The 24,779-nt window shown below is 35.0% G+C and overlaps 3 protein-coding genes across 10 annotated transcripts; all 3 read right to left on the bottom strand.

Annotated features, from left to right (window-relative positions):
* Nucleotides 1-102: 102 nt before the first annotated feature.
* On the bottom strand, nucleotides 103-2,223 carry LOC109010974 (homeobox-leucine zipper protein HAT7-like). Its single transcript, XM_018991956.2, has 3 exons — nucleotides 1,924-2,223; nucleotides 1,471-1,850; nucleotides 103-830 (listed from the first exon to the last, which is right to left on the bottom strand). Exons 1-3 carry the CDS (start codon nucleotides 2,048-2,050, stop codon nucleotides 462-464), a joined length of 876 nt encoding a protein of 291 aa, XP_018847501.1. The 5' UTR covers nucleotides 2,051-2,223; the 3' UTR covers nucleotides 103-461.
* Nucleotides 2,224-5,163: 2,940 nt separating this feature from the next.
* LOC109010975 (binding partner of ACD11 1-like) lies at nucleotides 5,164-10,429 on the bottom strand. 8 transcript variants are annotated; one of them, XM_035695280.1, is made up of 5 exons: nucleotides 10,253-10,429; nucleotides 8,856-8,974; nucleotides 7,250-7,325; nucleotides 6,852-6,965; nucleotides 5,164-6,171 (listed from the first exon to the last, which is right to left on the bottom strand). In XM_035695280.1, exons 2-5 carry the CDS (start codon nucleotides 8,969-8,971, stop codon nucleotides 5,704-5,706), a joined length of 774 nt encoding a protein of 257 aa, XP_035551173.1. In that variant the 5' UTR covers nucleotides 8,972-8,974; nucleotides 10,253-10,429; the 3' UTR covers nucleotides 5,164-5,703. The 8 variants fall into 8 exon arrangements, with proteins under 8 accessions (XP_035551173.1, XP_018847504.2, XP_018847503.2 ...); XM_018991959.2 differs by having other exon boundaries at nucleotides 5,164-6,174; nucleotides 10,253-10,398; XM_018991958.2 differs by lacking the exon at nucleotides 10,253-10,429 and adding an exon at nucleotides 9,128-9,195.
* Nucleotides 10,430-18,106: 7,677 nt separating this feature from the next.
* Nucleotides 18,107-19,384, bottom strand: LOC109002575 (transcription factor PRE6-like). Its single transcript, XM_035695004.1, has 2 exons — nucleotides 18,999-19,384; nucleotides 18,107-18,543 (listed from the first exon to the last, which is right to left on the bottom strand). The coding sequence occupies exons 1-2, from the start codon at nucleotides 19,116-19,118 to the stop codon at nucleotides 18,388-18,390; spliced, it is 276 nt and encodes a 91-aa protein (XP_035550897.1). The 5' UTR covers nucleotides 19,119-19,384; the 3' UTR covers nucleotides 18,107-18,387.
* Between the last annotated feature and the right edge of the window lie 5,395 nt (nucleotides 19,385-24,779).

Consider the following 24,779-nt stretch of genomic DNA (forward strand, 5'->3'; position numbering starts at 1 on the left):
GCCCCCAATCTTCCTAACCTTTGGAACTTTCTCTAAAGCAGTTCTATGCAATTGTTTATTGTCGTGCACTCTGCAAACTCATGATTCCAAATCACCAAACGATTAAAAAACTAGATAAATTGCAAGGAGAGAATCCATCTTTATTACATGGCCCATGCTACATGCCAGAGCTGGAAACCCACTCAGTAGCACATGTACCTTAACTAGTTATTAATAATTTTGAGATAAAAAAGAACAAAAAAGTGTATGAGTCAACCTAGCATATATATCACAATCCATAAAATGAAGAGAAAGAAAGGTTTTTCAGAGTTTAATTGCTTTCCCGTACTGACTTCCAGGCCACTTGAAATTGGAGCAGCTAGATATATTCGAATCTATACATCATTCTACTGCCAAAACATGGATTCAAACACCCAACTCTTAGACGAACAGTGTTTGTTGTTTGAGACATGAGCTTTTCTTCAATGGAAGTGCTGCTGATGCTGCTCGGGCCACGGCCAAAAATTATGTTGGTCTTCAATGCCATTGAACATGTTGCTGAAGCCTGCATCTTGAGTCATTTGATCGGTTTTCAGGCATTGGAGGTCCGATGATCTGGATGAGCCTTGGAGGAGTTGGGACATGCTTGCAGTAGGCCTGATGCATGAGGGGAAGATGTGCTTACTGCTTAATCTCGAAGATACTGGGCCGTTCATTACGGCGGGTGTTCTTGAAATATCCAAGTTAATGTCACAACTGTTCTCACTTCCATTGCTCCAAGAACATTCAGTTTCTTTCTTCATGTTTTTAAGCCCGACTTCATTTGTGTCACTACTTTTGAGAGCCGATAACTGCATCGTTACAATTACGAGCAATCAAGATGAATTAATGGAGAAATTGAGAATGAGGATACTAAACTTCTAGTTCTTCCAATTTATTGCAGAAGATATATAGTATCTACATCAAATTTATAAGATACTATAGTTGCTTAGAATAATATATATTCCTGTGTTGCACTTCTGACACTGACACTTCAGATCAGCGATTAACTAATTAAGCGAAAAGTTAACGAGGGACTCCATCATGATTTGTAGAACCCAGCTAAAATTAAGGCAGGCGCTCTTGTAGACACGTGATTCACCAAAATTCTTGCCAGCAAACTGTAACAGAAACTATCTACGTACACAAGTTTCGATCTAGAAATATTATAGCCTCATTTGTGAAAGAAATTTTTTTACTGATGTTTAAGAAGTATACTTGAAGGGAGAAAAAGTTTCATCTTCTTTTACTACACTCTCAAGCTGATCTAGAATGCTTAATTAGCTAGTGAAGATCGAAAGGAATAAAACCCAAGAAACTATATATAAGCAAGAACAAAACATTCCCAGATCATGAAACTTCAAGTTTCTCTTTCCTATCCAAATTAGCTATATTTCAATCTAAACCCACATCCATTGATGCAGCAGATATAATTGATGAGAGTATGTATACCTCTGCATTAAGTTTCTTGTTCTGGGCATGAAGAGCATCATTATCAGCCTTGAGTGCTTCGAACTGTTTCTTCAGGACCTCATAGTCTTTCTCCAATTGCTTGGTCTTCCACCTAGCCCTCCTGTTTTGGAACCATATCGCTATCTGTCTTGGTTGCAGGCCCAAAGCCTTAGCCAGCTGCGTTTTTCTCTCTGGCTCCAGCTTGTTTCCCAACTCGAAGCTCTTTTCAAGTGCCTTTACCTGTTCTAAATTCAGCCTTTTCTTCTTTTCCCCAATCTGCGTTCCATCATCAGACAACTCATCATCTCCATGCACTTCTCCGCACTTGTTGTCAATACCCGAAAACGACATCGATCTGTTCATCAAGAAAGGCACACCACCTGCAACAGTACCAGACCACATAAATGAAACCCATCAACCTATTTAGCATGAGAGAGAGAGAGAGGAAGAGACCATGATAGTACTGTTGAGGAGGGCATGAGGGGAGGGTGTTGGAGGAAGGGAGGTGGTCTTGATCTTCGTGAGTTTGGAACATGAAACTATGAGACGATGGGAAAGCCATGTCATTAGAAAATATCATGCATGCTCCTTGCTTTATGGATCTTTCCGCACCAATTTATGCTGCTGTGGGTTATGGTCCGGCTCTCACTCTCATGGTGATGACAGGTCTTTCTGAAAGAGGAGGTGAGGGCTGCAGAGACTGATCAAAGACAGCGATTTTTAGGTTGAGAGAGAGAGGGCAACGAGAGGTGCAAATTGTGTAATATATCGCAGAAGTGAGCTTTCGTGGGCCCACCCTCTGTTCCCTCCCTCCCTCCCCCCCTCTCTCTCTCTCTCTCACTCATATGAAAAGCATATAAATTAATTAATGCGTGGAGGAAGGATAAGCTCAACTCAAGACAACGAGTTCAAGAAAAAGAAGACAGATTTACTTCCAACAGCGAGAAAATCATCGTTATTCGTTTACTAACCTGCTAGAAGTTTGGAACTCGAGCTGTAAGAGGTGAAATGAGTGGAGGTTGAATCTAGCTGTTGCTCAAAAAAATACCTCCATTTCGACTTGGCCAAACGAAAGAAGGTGATAACAGTATTAATGCTGATACGGTGGCTTTCATGCTGGTTATGGGAATAAAGCAATACTTGTTTTATATTAGCTTTATACTCCGCTTAGAGTTTCCCACTTTTAAATGCAAGTAAAAAATAACATTAATTGCCTCATAATTTCTCAATTAATAAGGATTGATGAACTTGCATGATAAATCATTAAGCATCCCAAAAACTGTGAAATCTAGTACGGAAATATCCTGCTCAACTTGGTTGTCTTGCAAGTATGCTTCCATATAAGACATTCACATCATCAATGAGCCTGCTGCCGAAACTTAAGTGTTTGCTGACCACCACCAGCATAAATGAATGCCACTAGCTGGTTATTTTCATATATATATATATATATATATATATATCAACCGTGCCATAAAAAAATAGAGAAAAATGTTCCATGTTCCAGTTTAAAACCATCTCTGGTAAATCTGTAAAGAAAAACAAAACTGAAAAACACGAGAATAAGGACAATAATAACATCTATTTGGTTGGTAATTTTTTGACTTTCTTAGTTTGTGATTGAGTCTTTTGATTTTTTATACTTAGATTTTGGTTTTTATACTTATTTGTAACTCTCAAGTATCTGATTGTAACCATGTAACCATAGTTTTTCTCTGCTAAAAGTGATGGTTATCAATAAAATTGAAGTACCGTTATCTTCTTAAAAAAAAAAAAAGACAATAATATATATATATATATATATATATAGTTCCAACGAAGGTAAATTGGCATCAAATGTTTCCACAGGCCATGCATGTGTGACGAGGAAACTTGGGAACATGGAAATCCAGAATCCAAGGAAAGAAATTGATATTAAACTCTGTAGATTTCTCATACCCATACTAGAAAAATATATCCGTAGTAGACCTTCCATTATCAATTATTAGATATGCTAGTCTGTCACTGGCTCGAGAATTTTGGGTATTTTCTATTAAAAATATCTATATTCTGTGCTTCCTCTTAACTTCTGAAAAATGAGTAATTATTAAGTAATTATACAACACGACTTGTGGTACTATTCTCATCCTATTAATTACATCATAGCATGTCATTATAAGTTGGTACTTAAGTAAGTAATTTTAATGGATGACATATTATGATAGGGTGAGAGTACGACATCATATTAATTTAAACTTGGGAATAATTGTGAATAATTGTCTGTCCCTCACGTGTACTGATCACCCTCATTTTCTTGAATGTTTTTACACAACATGTCATCATTGCTATGGTAAATTCCCTAGCTCCATGTTAATAGCAAATTAGAAAAAATGTGCAATAATAAACGAGTGGTGGTGAATTGGAAAATTAGACTATTTAATCAAAAGGTTATTAATAAAATTGAGGTATCGTCTTCTTTTTAGAAAAAAAAAAAAAAACTATTCAATCAAAATAGCTAGGGACATATTTCATATTCCTTAAAAATCTCCTCCCTCTTAATAATAAAGAAAGAGTAGCTAGACTGATAGATTGGTCTTTCTGTGGAATGACCAGCTTGATGAGATGGTATGTGTCATTTATATATCCATCGAAGGAGAAATAATTTATTTGTTGCTTTTTCACATCGATCTCGAATGTGTCAAGAGATCAGGGAAGCAAGAGACCCACCATCCCCAGCCATTAATTCACAAATTTGTGGTGAGGAGGAAGTGGAGGATGGGATGTTTTGAAGGTGTGGGGTCCTACAATGCACAGCAGCCTTAGCCTGGCCTGCGACAAAGCTTTCCCACATGCCTTTATTGGAAGTTTAGGGGGGAGGGGTACCCCTTCGGAATAGGAGTGGATCCATGTTATTCCTTGTTGCCGATGATCACCTCAAAAAACAATTAATTAAAGAAAGTGCTCTGAATCTTCTCTCCACATGCCCTCCTGTTCCCATGTGCCTCTGCTCTATCTCTCTCTTGGGGATTCTCCAACCACATACACAGCTAGACTTCTTTGTTCTTATGTTTTTCGTAGGGTTCTTTGATGTCAAGTGGTTCTTCTGTTCCTCTGTTTTCTTTTTTCCCTTTTTTTTTAAAAAAAAAAGCTATAGGGCTTAAATTATTCAGCTTCTTCTAATCACAACTGAAAAAGGTTTTCGTGGTTAATTCACCTTAAGATAACATGAATTGAATAAAGTTCAGATCAGCCATGACGTTTAAAGTCGTTAATGATGTGTGTTAACAACAAAGTTAGAGAGCAAAGCACATATGTCCAATGTCCTCAAACTTTGGCTTTGAAATAAATTAATGCTAATTAGAAAAGTAAATGTATTTTTCCCTTTAAAAGTTTTAAACTATCACACAAAAATGTCATAGGGGAGATTACAATTAGGGACATCAGTGGCAAAGCATATGCAAGTGGGACACCAAATATCTAGTATTGTACCTAAATCTCCTAACCTTTCCCTTATTGTAGCTGTAACATAATACATTTGTGTAACTGCCATTAAATCTAAAAACAAAGTGATTGGCTGATAGTATCATAGTAGTAAGAATATATCACTGTCTATTTTCTTTGCTAATCGTATCAACTAGCTTTGGGGGGAGAGTCGAATCGTTGAAAGGCCTTGGTGATTCTCCAATTTGGTAATCTGAAGATAGAAAACCAAAATGATTTCAAACTTCACTTCAATAGTCTTATATCCATGCTGCCCCAACTCCGAACTCGATGTTTGTTAACTAAACAGGACATTCCCAAACTCTTTTTTATCAAACTACTTTCTCATTCCCTACCTAGCAGTTTTCATTGGTGTTCTTTGCAATGTCTAAATGAATGAGTTAAGTCAATGCGTACAGATAGACAAACCAGGTTCATCCTTTTATGTTGAGGTTAGTTGTGTTGAGGAATGTTTGGAATTCATTCAGGTTAGGAATTTAGGACTAACCTCTTTACAAACAACCCAAAAACCTGAGCAGTCCAACATAAAATCATAGGGCCGGGAAAAGAGGGGACTAGTCCAACGTTAAGGTGACAGTTCAGGCCTCCAGTGATCTAGTCTCTTTCCGAGCTTACACCACAATTTAGACTTGGGCTACTAGTTTTGACCCAAATCTATATAAGCCCAGCCCAGGCCCATACGAACTCTTCGTAGTAGGATTCGTAGGAATGGTGGTCTGGAACTGGAAGTCTTCCAAAGAAAGGAGCCTCGAGTCACTCCATTGTTTTACTATCATGGCTACCAAAATCACCAGCGATTTTGGCTGCACGAGTCAAAACGTCTGAAACCCAAAGCGCTCCTTTGGCAAAGTAACTGCTGTTGACTACGGCATTACCAGCTGCAACGGCTGCTCTCCCCGTAACTGTAGCTGCGACTACAGCTGCTGTCCCTGTGGCTATTGCAGCTGACTTTGAGATTTCTGAAACATGGTATTTATCATCCACAGATTTGAAGGTTTCCATGCCGGCATAGATCTGATCAGTGAGACCAATTCTATTGCTAAGCTCCGCAACCTTGGCCGCTGCGCTAGTGGAGACATTATGGGATTCGTCAAAAGTTTTGGCCTTGATAAATGCGTCTTTCCCCAGAACATATCCCTTCGCTAGCATTGTCTTGACGACATCCTGCGCCACTGTTACAGCTTCTCCTGGGGTAGAGACGAATTGTCCCATATGAGTAGCCTGCTAAAACATACATGTTCAGCATAAACCATGATCAGAGACGAATTGTCCAGTTTTGCTCATCTTGGAAAATTATAAACCATCCAAAATTATTTTGACTCATTTTTTAGAACCAGGAACGCACGTCAAGCAAATATAGTTGTTACTCGACAACGTCTATATACTCAATAGCATACTTTCAGAATAGTCCTTCAAGTTTTCAACCAAACCTAAGCTTCTTTAGAATCTTTATGGACTATATATACATTGCCTTTCTGAGTATTCAACAGTTGGAAATTCTCATGCGTTTGGATGTTGAACTGAGTTGAATTGAGTTGAGTTAAGATGATAAAATATTGTTAGAATATTATTGTTTATTATTATTATTATTTTAGAATTTGAAAAAATTAAATTGTTTATTATATTTTATGTTGAGATTTGAAAAAGTTGTAATGATGAGTTGAGATGAGTTTATGTTCCAAATGAAGCACGCTAAAAAAATTGTGTCAGACTGCCCAAAATATGAAATTTCTATCCTATATGTTATGAGAGACTGGATAAGAATTCCTGGATCTCTTATTGATTCCTTAATGCCAGAATTGAAATTGCCATCTTATAATTTCCGTGATGAGTTTTTCCAAGTTGTCATGTCCTATAGCATAAAGCTTATCATGTAAACTTATAAATTGCATATTGCATACTCTTGAGCTAGAATCATCTTCTGGCTTCCACGAGGGACTGCTCCAAGGATCAGATTCCTCAATATATGATCCCCAAGGTTGTATGTATACACATTGATCTAAAATGGTAGCTCCCTGAAACACACACAAAAAAAAACCCACAATGAGCAGATAAACTGTGGTTCAAAAGATCAGACAGTTAATGAAATGCGAATACACCGTAACTAATGTTCATGCATTGCAAGTGGGACTTTCGTTTCAGCGACATGCAACACCCCATGAAAAATCAATTTTTATGTAAAGATAAAGGCGGCATACAACTTATTATTAAGGGAAACTTGGACTGATGGACCTTTAGTTTCTTTCCTATAACAGTATTATGTGCTCATCTAGTCTAGTCTGCAAAGAAACTTTCTTACACTGAGCAACACAGCAGTTCCCAGGGCATAAGCATCTTTAAATGTCACATATGCAGTACAAGCAAATTCACCATATCTGTTTTTCAACAAAAAAAAAAAGCAACTCTCCAAGTCAGACACAAATAATGATAACTATTTAGGTTACAAATATCCATCCGATAAGCACTACAGAACTTATGACTTGTAGATATGATGGAGCCTTCATAATCAATCCTGTTTGGAGCACTAGAATAATCGCTTATTAGGATGCCAATTACTGATTCTATTTGGAGGTTTTTTGTTAATTCTGATAGGAGGATCTTGGCGGCTTTTTCATTTCACTTTCCACGTGGCACTAATAATACAGCTAAAAGCTATTCTAGATGGGTTAAGGTTATACATCAAGCTTCATTTCCAGGAGGTAGAACTCAAGTCTGACTCCTTAGGGGTGGTTAACGGGTTGTCGAGGAAAGGATGCATACATTGCCCTTGATTGATCTGGTGGAGCAGAATTTCTCTTGTTCTCAAGCATTACATGTTGAGATAAAAAACATCTATAGAGAAACTAACCAAATTGCTGATATCTTAGCTAAACTGGGTGCTAGGGTACCTCCAAAAACTTCTTGCTGTTTCATGACATCCCAAATGAGGTCAGAGGCTGCCTAGTGGTCGATCCATCGGGCATGCCATACTTGACTTGTAAATGGCTGGGTTCTTTGTTGTATAGTTTTGATTTTCTAAAATTGTTTCTCCTTTGTAGCTTTTGGTGTTGTGTTGTAATGTGGTGATTACTCCCACCATAACGTGAGTGGCTTAATGGAAGTATAGACATTCTCCCAAAAAAAAACAAACAGTAAATAAGTTCATGTCTTCACTTATGTGCAGAAAAATAGTCTAAGCTTGCATTACTGTAAAGACACAGACCAAAGCTTGCACAAAAGCACATAGGAGGAGAACGTAGAAAAAGAAGAAATATGAAAAACTTAATAAGCAAATTAAGAAGTATAAATAACTATTTAACTGCCACATTCACGTGGGGAAGTAGTTGCTAGGAATTGAGGGAACTAGTAATTATGGTTGCCATATAGATCTCTAGCAAATTTTTCTAAGAGTTGCAAGAAACTGGGTATGTTGAGCATAACCACTTTTCTTGTTGAAATGGGCCTTTCAAGGAAGATATTATATATTTAGGGCATATTTTGTCATCAACCAGAGGACTTATCATCATCATGGTTACAAGTCTATCAATGTGAATGATGGGGTAATCAAGAAAAATGGTATAGAAAAAGAGAACCGGAAGCCATAGATAGAATCGATTTAATCCCCAAAGTCTTAAAATTCATAGTAGTCTATAAACTAAGGTGACAACTTTGATGTCTTTAATGATTCCCTTCTAGATTATGAAGATGTAGAGGCTAAGTGAAGTTCATTATCATATATAGACGTCAAATCATAATTTTGAATTAATCTAAAGTCACATAATAGCATTGCTGCTTTTGACTGTTTCCACACAGCTTGGACAAAAGTCCAAGGTATACTCATGACCAAACTACCATAAGGGAGATAAAGATTGAATCAATAAATGGGTTTATTTTCAGCTGCTAGAAGCAGAGGAGATGAGTTGTACCTGACAATTTCAACATGCTCAATTGCACCAAAGTTAGCAAAAAAATCGTATACGTCCTCCTCTGTAGCTTTAGGAGATAAGCTTGTAACCTCAGCAGTATAGCCCCCAGGGTACATTCTCTAAAAATTTCAAAAGGAAAAAGTTGGATCAGAATGAACCCGGAAAAAAATGTAAAATAAAATGTCTGCACCTCAGTTCAAGAAAAGGTAAATGAGCACAGAAGAATCATTTTGGTTACTTCAACACTTAACAATGATGAAGGCACTGCATACCAGTACTTTTTTCATTTTGCATTATAAGGTCTGTATTTTAGACAAACAAACATTAAGGATAAGAAAATTGTCAGAAAGAGATAGAAGGCATTATCATCTTGGGCAGGCTTCCTTTATGTGGTGATCCTAAGGTCCATAAGTTAGTGGTCCCCAACTCTCATCAATCCCTTGCATAAGTGCAATCTAGGATGACCAATTTAACCGGATGCTTCCAACATCTAGTGTGTATAATATGTGGCTTCCACTGAAAAGTAAGCAACTCCTACGCGGTCCAGTTTATTAGAAGACTCTATGTAGCACAGCAATTGGTGATAATTGTACTGATAATGTACTTATGTGCGTGATAGTGCATTTTCAATCAACATGATCCAAAATAAAGAAAAGAAAGCGTTGGGGCAATCATAAAAAATGCGGTAGCATGCAAATTCTGAAAGCAAAAGTTTGGCCGGTATTGCAAGCATCGAAGCAAATCAAGCAATGCAAGCGGGAGAAAGACTGAAACTTTGGCTAAAGTGGAACTGCAGGCGTGGCTAAACATAGAGAATTCAACTTCTCTAAAATACCCATGGTGCCTATTAAACAGAGACAAAAGGGGGGGACATTTATCCAAGTAATCTTTCCGCTATAGAAATTAGGAACAACCTGATTATTTGCTTAATGATTTGAAAGCAAAGAGGTCCCCAAAAGCCCAGAGGATAATAAACAAATGACAAATTAAAAAAAATTCAGAAATCTCACTTTTCACAACAAAATTATCACACGTGACTCAAATTGGTCAGGGAAAAAAAAAAACTCAGTTCTACTACAAACTTAATACCATCATAGATGGCAAAACACCCACTAAATTGTAAGAACAGTGCGTGTATAAGTCTCCCAAGAATTAACGTCAGGGCAGAACCCCAAAGGAGAACAGAAAATATGAAAAGAAAGAAAAAGAAAAAGAAAACAAACAGTTTGTGATGCTGGATACAGAAACTGCAAAATAAAGAGTCGTGCGTATTCAGAACTTCCTCAAGGGTTTCATGAACTAGGAATAGCACGATCTAATTGAGTTGGGTAATCGAATTTACAAGAGAGATCGGAAACCCAATAATATAACAGTTGGGTTTGATTCTATGCACATACCTGTTCTTGATCAGAGGTGAGCAACCGTAAGAGAGATCATACAGAGAAGAAGGAGAAGAAGAATCAAGCAACCAAGCCACCTGATATGTTTACAGTTGCCTGAGGAGACAATATCTAAATTTTGTAAACTGCCATATTATGGAAAATGATTCATATTCATAAATTTTGTAAAGTAATGCTGCACAATCTCTCCATTTTTATATATTATATTTTTAAAAATTTGTTTGAATTTATTTTTTTATACTAATTTAATTTTTTTATTTTTTATTTATATATTAAATATTTGATAAAAAAATAATAAAAATTAAAAAATATGTGATGTGTAAAAGTTATATAAATAATAAAAAGTTGCGTAGATAACATTCTGAAATAGATTCTCGACCAAATTAGATTATCGACCAATGGGGTTACAGGAAACCAAAAACGTGGCCGAAAGATAACATTCTGAAAAGGTAAGTATTAACATCACCACGATCCAATCCCAATTAAAGACAACCGGAACCAAGATCAACGAAAAAGAGAGAGACAATTTTTTTTACAACATTTTTATAGCTTTGCTTTATAAAATATAATCGTTAGAGAATCATTATTTTACAAATATATCCCACATTGTAAATATAATTATAAAAAAATTATAAAAAAGGGTTATGTCTTGGTTATTAGTCTAAAGATCATAATATTAGTAGTATTTTATAAATCTTATTGAGATGGATTTAACTTTTTTAGATCGAGATGAATTTAATTTTTTAAGTTGAAATATATGAAGTAAGTTGAGATGAGTTTAATTTTTTTATGAGAAGTTAAAAAAGTTGTAGGTCTCATCAATAATTAATTTGAGATAAAATGAGTTGAGTTTGGTTCAATAAACAAACAAAACCTAATAAGGTTGTTTGGATTGAGAGAGTCTCTCAATTCATCTCATTTCATCTAATTGTTATAATTTTTCCAAACTCTCACTCAAAATATAATAAACAATTCAACTTTTCAAATCTTAAAATAAAAATAATATTAAAAAATAATTTTTTTGATAGTATTTTATTCAACTTTTAATTTTGATCTCATCTCAACTCACTATCCATTTGGTTTGGACGCTCCATCAACAAGCTCATTGCCTGACAGAGACCTACTCACTCATGTGTTACCCGGAAGCTCAATGCCGTGTCTGCTACATGCATTCATCGCCTTACTCACAAACAGCACTAAAATGTAGAATTCTCTTCTAATATAACCTAATTTCTTTTTGTATTTGCATGGATCCTCCTCCTTGTCCTTGGGGTGCCAGTATTGATCGTCAGTAATGCTGCCCGCGCCACTCCCACCGACGTTTCTAGCTTATGTAGTACGAATTAATTGTCAATAACTCCACGTTCTTACCCCCATTATCCCCCTATTTATTTGTCTTGTGTGCCGAAGGTTTATCCTCTATGATCCAAGATGCAGAAAATAGGAGATTGCTAAAGGGTTTGAAGTTGTGTAATGGAGCTTCAACACTGAGTCACCTATTTTTTGATGACGATTGTTTGCTGCTTTATCGAGCTGCTACAGCTGATAATACTCTTTTAAGGCAATTATTACAAGTATATGAAGTAGCATTAGGGCAACACTTAATTATAGAAAAGACTGAGTTATTCATTAGCAAAAATCCTATGGAGGATGAGGTACTTAATGTCAAGGCTGTTTGGAATGTGCAATTAGTACACCAACATGAGAGATATTTGGGACTACCATCTTTTGTGGGACGGGCTCGATCTTCAACGTTTCAAGAATTGAAGTTAAGTCTAGAATAAATTGCAAGGTTGGAAAGAGAAGTTTTTATCAATTATCACAGACCGGTTGAGGGATACTAATCAAGGTTGTGGCTCAAGTACTCCCAGGTTATACAATGAGTTGTTTCCTATTGCCAAAGTTGTTCTGTAAAGATTTAGAAAGCATGTTTGTGAGATTTTGGTAGGGACAACTTGCATCAGAGCAAAAAATCCATTGGATAAGTTGGATAAGGATGTGCGCTTCAAAATTGTGTGGAGGAATGAGTTTTCGCAACATGGCCAGAGACTTTAACTTGGCTTTATTGGCCAAACAAGGGTGAAGATTGATTACTAATCCTAAATCATTGTTGTTTAGGATTTTAAGGCAAAATATTTCCCTCATGCTACTTTCTTTCAATCAAAACTTGGTAGTAATCCTTCCTATGTGTAGAAGAATAGTATAATTTAAAGATTTTTATATCTCACACTATTCACGTGATATAATTTAATTTGAAATTTTTAAATATTAAAATATATCTTTTAAATCACAATATATCACGTAGATAGTATATGGTGTAAAAACTTTCAAATATAATTATTGATTTTGAAAAAAATGTAAGAGAGGGATCAGTGCTCGTAAGGAGGGGCTCAACTCCTCTTCTATACCTCTGATCTTCAGATTGCTTGCAGCGTCCCAAATAGAAAATTACAGATCAGGATAATCTTAATAGTGCTTTTTTGTTTAGGAAACCCTAACCACGCTTTTCATCTCACATATATAACCTAATTAAGGGAAATGTAAAAACAAAAAGAAAAAAGAAAGGAAAAAGGACTCTTAGCATGCATCTATAAAACAAGAGTAGTGCATGGCACAGATCAAACAAGTCATGCATACACGATTTCTTAATTAATATAATATTTCAAAAATAATAATAATTTGAATACATCAAATCAAAATAAAATAAAATAAAGTCAAAATAATTATTTTATTTATTAGTTATATAAAAGTTGTCAATTAAATATTGTTACTAATTTATCATGATTTCTCATGGAGCGAAGGCTACGGCCACATGATAGAAATATTTTCCCGATTGGAGAAAGATCGATACATATATATATATATATATATATATATATATATATATGCTTGATGAACAACATTAACAAGCTGGAGTACTATACTCGACCTCCAAATTCTAAAACGTAAGGTATATTAATTTTCTTTCTAATTTATTTGTTGTTAAATATTTTAAGGTCCAAATTATTCTAAGTACATTGAAAATTAAAGAATTGTTGAAAGAAAATATTAACAGAGAGTACAGAAGGATGATCATGTACTGTAGGTTCCTACCTAGCTATCTAATTGTTCATTTTCTTTTCTTCTCTTCATATAAATATATATATATATATATATAATAAATGTTTTACCAGAATTAAAACAAAAACAAAAACAAATTAAGAAGTCAGAAGAGATCAGCTGTTTTGCACAGGCTTAATTAATTTTACTATATATATATGAAGATTATTATAAATAGGAAATGGTTATAAAAAAAAAAAAAGTACCTCACCGGAAAATGCCAAAAACCGGCCATTTGATCTTGGGAAGTTTAGCTGAAAATTATCCCAAGTACGTACGTACTACCCGTGGTCGTGAATAAACTTAATTAATTATGGGAACAAAATGACTTTATTGAATATTTCCCTTCATCATACTATATATTGAAGGCATGCAATCGATACTAATATTACTTATAGAGAAATATTCTAGTCATAAAGTAAATATTATACAAAAATAACTTCACAAACTGTAAAATTACTTTTATTGTAAAGCAGATATATATATAATGGATCACATAAAATCACGTCAATTACTTATATTAAATTAAACATTCCCTAAAGGAGTTCAACAGTACGGCCTAGTGATCAATAACTTTAATTCCGTTATCTTATATATAATCATACAGATTTATAAGTAATTAAACCATTTATAGTTTAATTAGCGCGCGGCCAATTCAAATGAAAGTCTCTTTGTTTAATAAGCTGTAAACTAACTAAAGGCAGCATGGGGATCTTCTATTCAGCGAAGCAAATGCATGGTTTTTCCTTCAAGATCGGTATCATGTAGATTAATGCCTTAAAGATTAATCATGTATATGTCAAGATATATATTATATGTACTTCTTCTCTTTGAGGTATTGAATATGCACGTTTTTGCGTTTGATTGTAGAGAGGATCGATGGATCATGAATCCTGATATCTACACTTACATGATGAGAACACTAAAGATCGAAAGGTTGAAAATCGCCTACTATCTAAGTCCTATCATGTTCTTTATCCCTTCTTAATTATATATCATGATCTCAACATCTATAACCGTACAGTTTTACACATGATTTTAATCAATATCTCAGCTTACATTTATGTAGTTATATCAATCATGCATATCTATCATCTTAGATAATATTAATGCTTTGCACATGACTTCTTGTCCATATATATGATCTCTTATATGCACACAATATTTAATTTCCTCTTTCACTTGCTCAGTATGTCTGGCCTCCTCAAAGAGAGAGAGAGAGAGAGAGAGAGAATGGGGTAATTGGTACGACAAGTCATGAAGAACTGTACATGATCTATGGAGAAGTACTAAAGGATAACACTGATCTCGGATCATGTATAACCCTTTTGGATGATTATCAAACCCCATTGTAATTAATTAATTATTAATAATTAATCAGTCTCATTTTCATTAATTTATGGAAAAATATTCTAGGTTGCCCTAATTTTTATTAATTAAAAATTTGAAAATAAAAAAATTAAAGAAAAAAAATGAAAATTCTAGCATTAATTTCCATAAATTGGGGGGAACTGGGGGGCTTGTTTTAATATCTTATGAGAAAGCTTTTCTTTTTTCAGAGAGTATTATATATGCAGTAGCCCATGCAATAGCTTGATCAGTAATTAATTAATTCGGGTTTAAACCCGAACGTACGGCCAGTGATGTCCATTTAATTCGAGAGTCGATATGTAGTTTTTAACCGGCCAATTACGTCGTCGACCGGCCTTAAGGTCTTAATTAAAGTGATCAATTAGGAGAAAATTATGATAGAAAATAGAGTTTAATTCATATTGTCGATGAGCAATCTCAATCATTTTCACCTTTCAAGGAGTAGTACTACTGCATGCCGTGCAAATCAATCTTAACGTGCGTAGGTTGAGGAGTTGATCTAGCCATAAATAGATTATACAAAAGAAATTTTATAAATTGGTGTTAGTTCATATATATAATCCATATATAAGATATACTTTATAATAAAAGTAACTTTATATATAATCTGACAAATCACATCAAATCATATCAATTTATGAGATTACTTTTATATAATTTCTTTATGGTTAGAGTATTTATCTATACTATTTGTTTAATTAACTCTAAAACGCTTAATTATCGCTATTGTCTTACACCCCGCCCAATGAAACCCAAACATATCATAAATTGTGAGTCCTCTAAATTACATGGATCGAGCCGACTGTTTCCCAAATTTCTTTGATCGCACGTCATATATAGCGATGACAATATAATATATTATTGTCATTAATTAGCAACGTGCTTTCGTATATACGTATTTTTTTTTTTTTAAAGAAGAGCCGAAAGTCACATGTCTAATTGTGACTTCGTCCCAAATTTTATTGATCAACCCTCACTTGTGGCGTAAGAAAACCGTGGTTACAACCCAAGGCCTGGGGGCTACAAATATTATAATAAAACCAAAACCCAAGCCTAAAAAACCAAATAAACTCAACCACTATACAAAAGTCTCCAAAAAAAACCTTCAAAATAACAACCTGCAAAACAAAATATGCACAAACATAGAGTGAGAAATGAAATGATCAAATGCAAAAAAAGACATACCTCTCAAAAGACTAGCTCACATAGCTTTCTATCAACTGCTTCGGATTCTACGTAAGTAAGGGAGGCCCCCTCTATCTAGCCTAATGTGACCTCTAATAGAAGGAGGCAACTCAGGAAGAGACAACCATGATCCCGTAATACCATTAGCACCCATTTTAGCTAAACCATCTGCAACCGAATTACATTCTCTATAATAGTAAACTAATGAAACATTAATCCCAGTTAGACGACTCTGAATTTCATCCCAATAGTCTTCCATATACCATAAGCCACATCTCTGATTCTTCAACCAATTTAGTAATAACAAGGAATCTAGTTCAATCTCTACAAATAAAAAACCCATCAAGCCAATATATCGAAGCCCATGAAGTAAACCCATCAGCTCAGAATAATTGTTCGAATGATGCCCCATTGCTATTGCAAACCCACAAACCAGATTACCTTTCTCATCTCGAATAATTCCTCCCGCACCTGAAGGGCCCGGATTATCTAGAGAACAACCATCAACATTCAGCTTTACCCAACCTTGCTTAGGCTGTTTCCACCTGACTGGGATGACAATCTCTTTCCTCATGACATTTAACGGCATATTAAAACATTTTAAAATACCTTCATCACGCCGATTGAGCAAATTAACATTATTAAGTTTAACTGCAATCCAAGAAACCCAATATTTGATGGAACACCAAACTTGTACGTTGTACCGATTCCATTACTCCTTCCATCCGGGCTTTACAACGACGGCCCCATAACCGCCAAGTGATGATTGCCGGAAGAAGTCCCAACAATTGACCAGGACGATTAGAATTCTTTGCCCTCCTATACCAACACTCCATCCTCTGTCTCCATGAGTAACCTTCCACCCAAGGAATTCCAAGAACCACCGAACATATACGCCAAATTTTTTCAGCAAAATCTCCTCCCGCAAGAATATGATTAAGATCTTCATAAGTATAACTGGAACAACAATCACAACGGGAAACAATAGGAATACCAATTCTGCAAATTCTATCATCCACAGGAAGACAATCATGTAGGGCCTTCCACATCGTGATTGAAATTTTTTTTGGAATAGCAGAATGCCAAACCCATTTTGCCCAAGGGAAATCTTGTTGATGGATGTTGTGTTTTAATCTGTTGTTCCATGGGAATTGATCAGGTCTGTGAAGCCTTACACCTTAATTATAAGGTACGGAATTACCTTGAATGCAAAGTTAATGAACAATTCCAGTTCTGCAAAAGGCTGTAAAGATTACCATAAACGTCTTTTGATGCAAATGAAGAGGAACTTCTACGTACGCCTCCTGATCAGTATATTATATATATAGGAAAAGTTTTCTTACAAGCGATTTCACACACCAAATCGCGCACCAATGTTAAATGTAAGACATTCATTTAATGAAACAATATGAATTGAAGACGAAAATGATTTTCGTGAAACAGATGACCTTCTTCTTCTCTAAAAATTTTTTTTCTTTTTTTTTGTAATAAAAAAAATTATGTGAGTATTGATACGCAGTTTAGTACGCCAAACCACTTGTACCTAGCAAGTCCCATATATAAATATATATATATATATATATATATAAAAGAGGTGTTTGGTAATGTAATATTCTATTAATTTAAGCATGCATGCATGCATATAGCATGGCAATCTGTATTTTTTATCTACAAGATTTCAGAGAGCATATCATATTTTTGAAGAAAATTTAGTTGGTGGACCCAAACACCTATCTATGGCAAGCTCCATGATCAAAATCTGAAAAACTAAGCCAATATTTTCACGTAAATTACCATGAAAGCAAGTTTGTAAAGGAAATGGGATTTGTTGTATCATTATAAATTGCTGGACGTACGTACGTACGTACCTCTTTAAAAGTACATATAAAAATATAGAAAAATAAATAAATACACCCCTTTGTGTCACCATATATATATATATATATATGTAATTTCTATATATAAAAAGGCCTTTTTTTGTCGCTATTTTTGGTGTTGCTAGCTACTTGCTACCCGTTTGTCGATTAATGATAATAATATTGCTAGCTGCTCATAAGAAAACAAGAGACTTGATCAAATCAGTGATCATGCACACATTAATTAAGATGCATATTGATTTGGGGTTCTTATTATATATATATATATATATATGCTGACGTAGAGCCAACTCATCCAGATGTTACCAACAAAAGCTAATTAAAGTAGATTAATTTGTATTTGCCATTAATTGATGATCACGACCAGTACATGAGTTCAAGCTGCAATCAACCTCATTTTGCATGCAATTAAAGAGGCCTTGCTAGTGCAAGTCCTCTTATTATACCACTTAATTACAGCGGCTATATATCCACGTCGGAAATCTAAAATACACTAATCCTTGCTTGATCTAGTGACCAAAACCTAGATATATAAAAAAAACCACAACTATATATATATATATATATATATATAAGTAGAGTAGGATATTAAGGGTTAATTTATTGCGTAATCAAGCTCCGAATAATCGAGGCCTCGGCGCTCTCAGCATCAATAGTAGCCAAAAGCTGGGAAAGTCGCTCGCTCAGGTCATCTACCTCTCTGTGCAAGTTTCTGATGTAGTTGCAGGTCTCTTGTAGGACCTTAGAAGCAGGTACCTGCAATAAGCAAAGTCAAATCCAACTCAGCAATCACTTCCTAGCTAATTCCATATATGTACGAACATAGCATTTACTCTGAACCATATCTACTATATATATATAGCCCAGGCCATATGGGCCAACCAAATTATAAACGCTGAAGTTAGTATATATGTACAAAAAACTAAACTTTGTAGCAACATGGTCCAACCAAAAGAGTGTTAAGTAAAGGTCAATGAGAACCTTAACCACCATGAAAATTAATATGTTGTTTAGAAGTTAGTTCCTCATTATCCGGGTCAAATTTGAAACTACCCACGAGAGTGCATGCTATTATATTATGATGGCAGGGTTTACACGTGAGGCCTGTGTTACATTTGCACAATGCCTTCCTGCAGTTGGGTCTACGGTATTACAACCCGACTGTGCACAGAGACAGAGAGACAGGAGAGAAAGATAGAGGGTTACAGCACCTTGTCAGAACGCCTATTGCGAATCTCAGGAACAAGTTGGCGTAACTTGGAAACGAGATCGATGATTTGGTCATCTGTGATCCTCGAAGTCCCCGACTGCCTCGACCTCCTGCTAGACATCACTAGATCAGTTTCGTCTGTGTTTGTCTTAAAGTGAGCCTTTCAGGATCTATATATAATATAGCTGAGAAGCAACTCGCAAAGAGCCAATAGGAATAAGTTTTTTCCTCTAACGAAGAAAGGCAGGCTTGAAGAAGGAGAAGAAGAAGCAACGGAGGAGGAGGAGGAAGAAGAAAGAGAAGAATGACTAGTGTGCGATATAAGCTGTGAATAAATGAAGAAAGCGATAAGAGAGATATAAAGAGGAAGGACCACAGAGAAAAGGAGCCGTGAAAGAGAGAGGGAGAGAGAACAATAGCATAGACAGTGATGTTGTATGTGAAGAAGACAAGTGCATTGGAGAAAGCAGTGGAGTAGGCTTGGTGTTTTGAAGGAGAGAGAGAGAGAGAGCGCATAGACTTCCTATGTATATGTTCCCAAGTTGGGGTATGATCTCAAGTGGGCTTTAAGAAATATGTTTGTTTTTGAGCTAACAAAGTGGGCCTTCATGTAGATGTCTCAATGCGCAAGAGCATGTGATCATAGGACAGGGATCCTCTCTAACAAGGCACAATCACCCCCATTTGCATCAACAAATCAAAGGCTGCCAAAAATATCCCATATTTCGAGTACTATAAGCCATTTGAATTTCCGCTCCTTTGTTTCAGGGCACTTGATCAGTCTAATCCTGACATGGCATGCTGTAACTGGTTCATACCCAAGTTGGAGGAAAGATGGTAGCTAGTCAAGATCAAGGATCTCAACAGAGACATTATTATTATGTTTATACATTACACATAATGAGGTTTGCTTCACCACGTATAACTAGTCAATACACTAATCTTTGCACATGCAAACTTAGTTTATTATTACACTAATGTCTTCTTCTTTTTTTCAATCTTCGATCTGGGTTATATATATATATATATATAATTCAATTAAATGCCCACCAAGCAAAATCCCCAGTCTATATCTACCTCTCGTATATATAATATTGTTTTTCTTCCTTGTTTGGGACACAACTACGTGAGTGTAGGTACCATCCCCTTGATTGTCAAAGGCTCGTGTCACATGCCATTTCTCTAGAGAAACGACATGACACGTGGCTAGTCTTAATTAGTCTTGGTACGTACACACATCTTATGGGGACGAAGAGGTTCCTTATAAGACGAGCATATATATTAGCCGTGAAGTTTCCATTATTTCGTACGTCGAGGCACCGTCACGTGTATCTATAAAATTGGAAGACCCCCATTAGGGCCCCACTCCATTTTCCTCTTTGTTATGTTACTTAAAACCATATTCGATTTGTGCCAACAACCATCGAAGTTGTTAAAATTAAAAGAAGAAAAAAATGTAACATATTTTGGGCAATCCCCATTTGTTTTGGGTAAAAAGAAAGATCATGGACGGGGTTAGATGAGTTCAAAAACAGTTTGGAAACAAGCAAGGAGGAAATTTCGAATTTCCGCGCAATGGAATAGCCATTATTAATATATATATATAAGCTTGTGAAGGCGCGCATGCAATTCCACTCTTAGGGTGTCATTCTGTAAGGGGATCAGTCCATTTAGATTGAGACGGTTCGTTGCCATAGGCTCCTTGGGGAAACAAAATTGACCACAGCTAGCTAGCATTCCAAAGGCAAAGGAAAATCGATCGACATCATACAATCTCATTGATTGCAGGACTGTCCTAATATTACATGATGTGCAATATTTCTTTACATCATGTATGATCACCAGCTTGAATGTGACATGAATAGTGTATATATACTGTTCATATAGATATAATATGGGGTTTATATATAATTTATAGGAGGCTGCTGGATTAATATCTATCTTTTGATATAAACATCATGATGATCATCAATAAAATTATCCTTCAAGTCATAAGATATTTGAATAGTAAATAGTCAGAAAGGTTCACTCTATCTATACTGACCAAACCATGCAACGAATAATATATCCTTTAAACTTTTTTTCTTATTTTTCTTAATTAGTGGTATACACGCGTGCATGTACGATCATAACACCCATTGATCTTTTATTTTGTATGGAGGGGTGAGGTGTTGGGTGGTTGGGTGATTCTTAAGTCTTCATTTAAAAATAATTGCAATTATTTTGGGGTCCGCTGGGAATAGTACTACTGTTCTCCTAGCTAGCTAGATCTATTACTTCAATATTCCAAGTAGATAGGCTGCATATATGATGCATTTTCCTTCCATTTTTTCTACTCTTTTTTTTTTTTTTTTTTATGACATTCTTTTCTTTAATATGAGTTGCATGCAGAGAGATTTGGGTATGGACTGAAGCAGCCAAGCGACTCGTGTGATCAGTTGGAAGTTGGTAGCTAGTTGGGGGTCATTGATCAGTTGGAACGCCCAATATTGATGAAAAATGATCGAAATGATGAGTTTCATACATAGCTAGCGTGTTTAATTAATATATATTGACTCCCCCATGATGCAGTGCTGCCAGTGCATGCGGATCAGTAGTTCCCTCCCTGCCGCCCTATGAACTACATGAACTTCCATTCACTATTTCTTGCTACTACTACAGTACTTCCTTTTCGTTTTCAATGCTAGAAATTAGTGATCATGAGTCTCCGACAATCGGCCATATCCCTCACTTTGATTTGCAAGATTTATGCTAAAAGAAACAATGCTTTTGCGTACTGCTTTTTATTTTTCACCATCATCCTTTTACTTCATTTGCTGACTTTCTTTCTTTGCTTTCTTTTTCCTCTTAAAGTTTAAAAAAAAAAACAAAATATTATAAAAATTTAGAATATCATCTCCGATTACCAGACCGAATTACAAAGAGATCGATGATCTATTAATACAAAAAGTACTGTTGCACGTATTAATGGATATATATATATACCTTGTAGCAGATCAAGGGCTTTTGATATTCTTGAATCTCCGACATACAATCAACGATGTCGTAGCATATGCAGCTGCATGCTTTCTTCATCGCACGTTAATATATCTTTATTACAACTAATTAATTGCTTAACCTAATGCGTAACTATAGTAATTAATTCTCTTTAAACCAAAAAAAAATGGCTTCACCGACCACCTTGTCCGGTACTCAATACTTTTGTACTACACGTTCGATGCTATTTGTTTATTACCACTAATTGCTTAACCTAATGCGTACAACTTAATTAATTATTCTTTTCAATTAATCTTTGCTAGCTTCACCGACCATCTGATCTCATGTATTCCAACGTTAATTCTGTACTAAAATTAGATACTATTGGATTGTTCAATCATAGGCTTCGTTGACTTCAGATGTTTGAAAAGAACCCCGGCCCTCCCCCTAACGAGGGTACGCTTTAATGATAGTTTTCCATATTTCATAATTAAAACTAATTAAATAAAAAGAATCTCCAATATATAGATCAGCCATGCATCTATAAAGAAAAAGAAAAAGAAAAAGAAAATTATTTACTAGTTTATATTTTTTACACACTTAAAACACATATCTGAAGTGTACCCCACAATAATAAAAATTATTGATGTTTTAATTTATTTATTTTTTAATTATAATAGGTCTTATAGTAAATAATGCATTACACGACACCCAAAACTTATTTTGTTGGCCTGTTGGGGGCCGGTCTATATAAAATAAAAAAATAAAAAAAAATCTGACCATCGTCTTATCCCGAAGATTTGGATCAAGGTCGCCAGGCCCAAATGTAAGTTGAACCAAGACCTAAGCAATATCTGTCACTAGGGTATAAATGGGCTGGACGAAAAATGGCCATGCACTGTGAAATGGGCTGCGTGACTTACCCTACAAGAAAATGGGCCGCTTGGTCTGTCCATAAAGACTATCATTCTCTATTTGAATTCGTGCATGCATTGCCTGAATTGGTTGAGAGCACGAGTTTGCATGTGGTGTTATGGGCAACTTTCCTCGTCACACTACAAAAAAAAAATAACTTTTTACGATCAGTTATTTTTAATAAAATAATTTTAGGATCAGTTATTTTCAATAAAATAATTATTTTCAGTTAAAATAAATCTATTTTCGTAATAAATAATTATTTTTATCGCACTCCTCGTGTTCTAAAGATTGTCTCTTGAGAAATGACTTGTTTATCAAAAGAATAGTGAAAAGAATGAACAGGGAAAAGTTTCTCACAACTCACGAGGGCTGGAAGAAAAAGCTTCTGATTGGAATTCAATGGCGCTTTTTTTTTGGTATTGCAAATTTGCATCCTGATAGAAAATAAAATAAAATATAAAAAGATGAAGAAAAGTAAAAGAGAAAAAGAGATTTTGAGGACTATATCTTTTTTTCTTAATTGTTGCTAAATATAAGTATATATTTTTATTTATTAAAAAATTACATTGAGATAAGATAAAATAAATATATATTTTAAACATTATGAAAATCAAGATAATATTTTAAACATTATAAAAATTACATTCAGATAATATCAAATTTAAGTGATTTGATAATTATGAAAATTAAATCAAGATAATATCATATTAAATCAAATTATTGATTTGTTATTATCTTCAACATTCCCTTCAAATTAAATATCGAAAATTTTAAAATCTTGAGTTTGAAATTTTAAAATAACATTCATATTTATTAATTGATCGTTGATGAGATGATGGTGTTGGTGATGAGGTGGCTAGCAATTGGAACTCATAGACCAGAACCCTAGTTTCAATCCTGACCCAGAATTAGATCGAGTTAGCCAGAGTCAGATTCGGATCAAAATTTGGATGAATTCAGATTTTAAATCCGGAACCTTTTTTTTTTTTTTTCATATTTTGATGTTTACTTAATAAGCATTGGAGCCAACGATTATTCTGGCTCTTCAATATCAAATTCCAACAGACCTTCCCCCTCCTCTCAATAATACATGGACTTCGAGATAGCAACTTGACATTTGTGCTCAGAGTAATAAAAAAATAATAATATTCACTGTAATATTTTAAACGAATTAACTTTATCTACGTGAGCACAAATGAGTGCAATAGTTTATGGTTTTTTCTTGATCATGTGCTAGGGAATATATGAGGAAGGAGGAAGGAAATTTGGATTTCCAAGTGTGCCGCCAATACTTTTGCTACCAAGAAGGACAGTAGAAACAGTGGCAAACAAAGACAACAAAATCTCAGAGAAAATTGTAGAACTCATAAAACTGCACGATAAAAATAAAAAATAAAAAATCGGGTTTTAGGTTTTAAAATCCGGTATCCATACCGGATATACCCAAATTTTGCAATTTGGGTACCAATCCATATTTGTTTTGGGCTAAAATCCGAATCGAAATTCGATTTTTCAGATTTTGAACTGGACCGAAAATAAAAAATATGATTCGGATGAACAGTCCAACCTCAATATAACGCCCATGTATCCAAAAGAAGGAGATTTTGCAAAGGACAGTGCTGGAGGAGTGGCTCCTGAGTCCTGACACTCTCTATCAGAAGGCTATTATATATATATATATATATATATTATATATTTTTTTAAATATACTTTTTTAAAAAATGATAAAATTATTATAAAATATTTACTTCTTCACTAAATAAATAAATAAAAATATCAATAGAAATGATCGGTACCAAAACGGGGATCCAAGCATTTCTCTTACGAAAATATCCCACTCGGGGGGCCACTCTCATGTCACATCCGAGGTGTCGCTATCAATTACAGG

Source organism: Juglans regia, chromosome 10 (assembly GCF_001411555.2).
Source record: "Juglans regia cultivar Chandler chromosome 10, Walnut 2.0, whole genome shotgun sequence".
Lineage (NCBI taxonomy): Eukaryota > Viridiplantae > Streptophyta > Magnoliopsida > Fagales > Juglandaceae > Juglans > Juglans regia.

What these genes read in the sequence shown, in the direction of transcription:
- LOC109010974 (XM_018991956.2), bottom strand. Translation starts at nt 2,050, where the DNA reads ATGATATTTTCTAATGACATGGCTTTCCCATCGTCTCATAGTTTCATG. An exon ending in TCCTCAACAGTACTATCATG is followed by an intron (nt 1,851 to 1,923) that starts GTCTCTTCCTCT and finishes GTACTGTTGCAG; the next exon opens with GTGGTGTGCCTTTCTTGATG. An exon ending in ACAAGAAACTTAATGCAGAG is followed by an intron (nt 831 to 1,470) that starts GTATACATACTC and finishes GTAACGATGCAG; the next exon opens with TTATCGGCTCTCAAAAGTAG.
- LOC109010975 (XM_018991957.2), bottom strand. An exon ending in GAGCATGTTGAAATTGTCAG is followed by an intron (nt 7,326 to 8,855) that starts GTACAACTCATC and finishes GTTGAAAAACAG; the next exon opens with ATATGGTGAATTTGCTTGTA. An exon ending in GAACTGCTGTGTTGCTCAGT is followed by an intron (nt 6,966 to 7,249) that starts GTAAGAAAGTTT and finishes TGTGTGTTTCAG; the next exon opens with GGAGCTACCATTTTAGATCA.
- LOC109002575 (XM_035695004.1), bottom strand. Translation starts at nt 19,118, where the DNA reads ATGTCTAGCAGGAGGTCGAGGCAGTCGGGGACTTCGAGGATCACAGAT. An exon ending in GCAATAGGCGTTCTGACAAG is followed by an intron (nt 18,544 to 18,998) that starts GTGCTGTAACCC and finishes TGCTTATTGCAG; the next exon opens with GTACCTGCTTCTAAGGTCCT.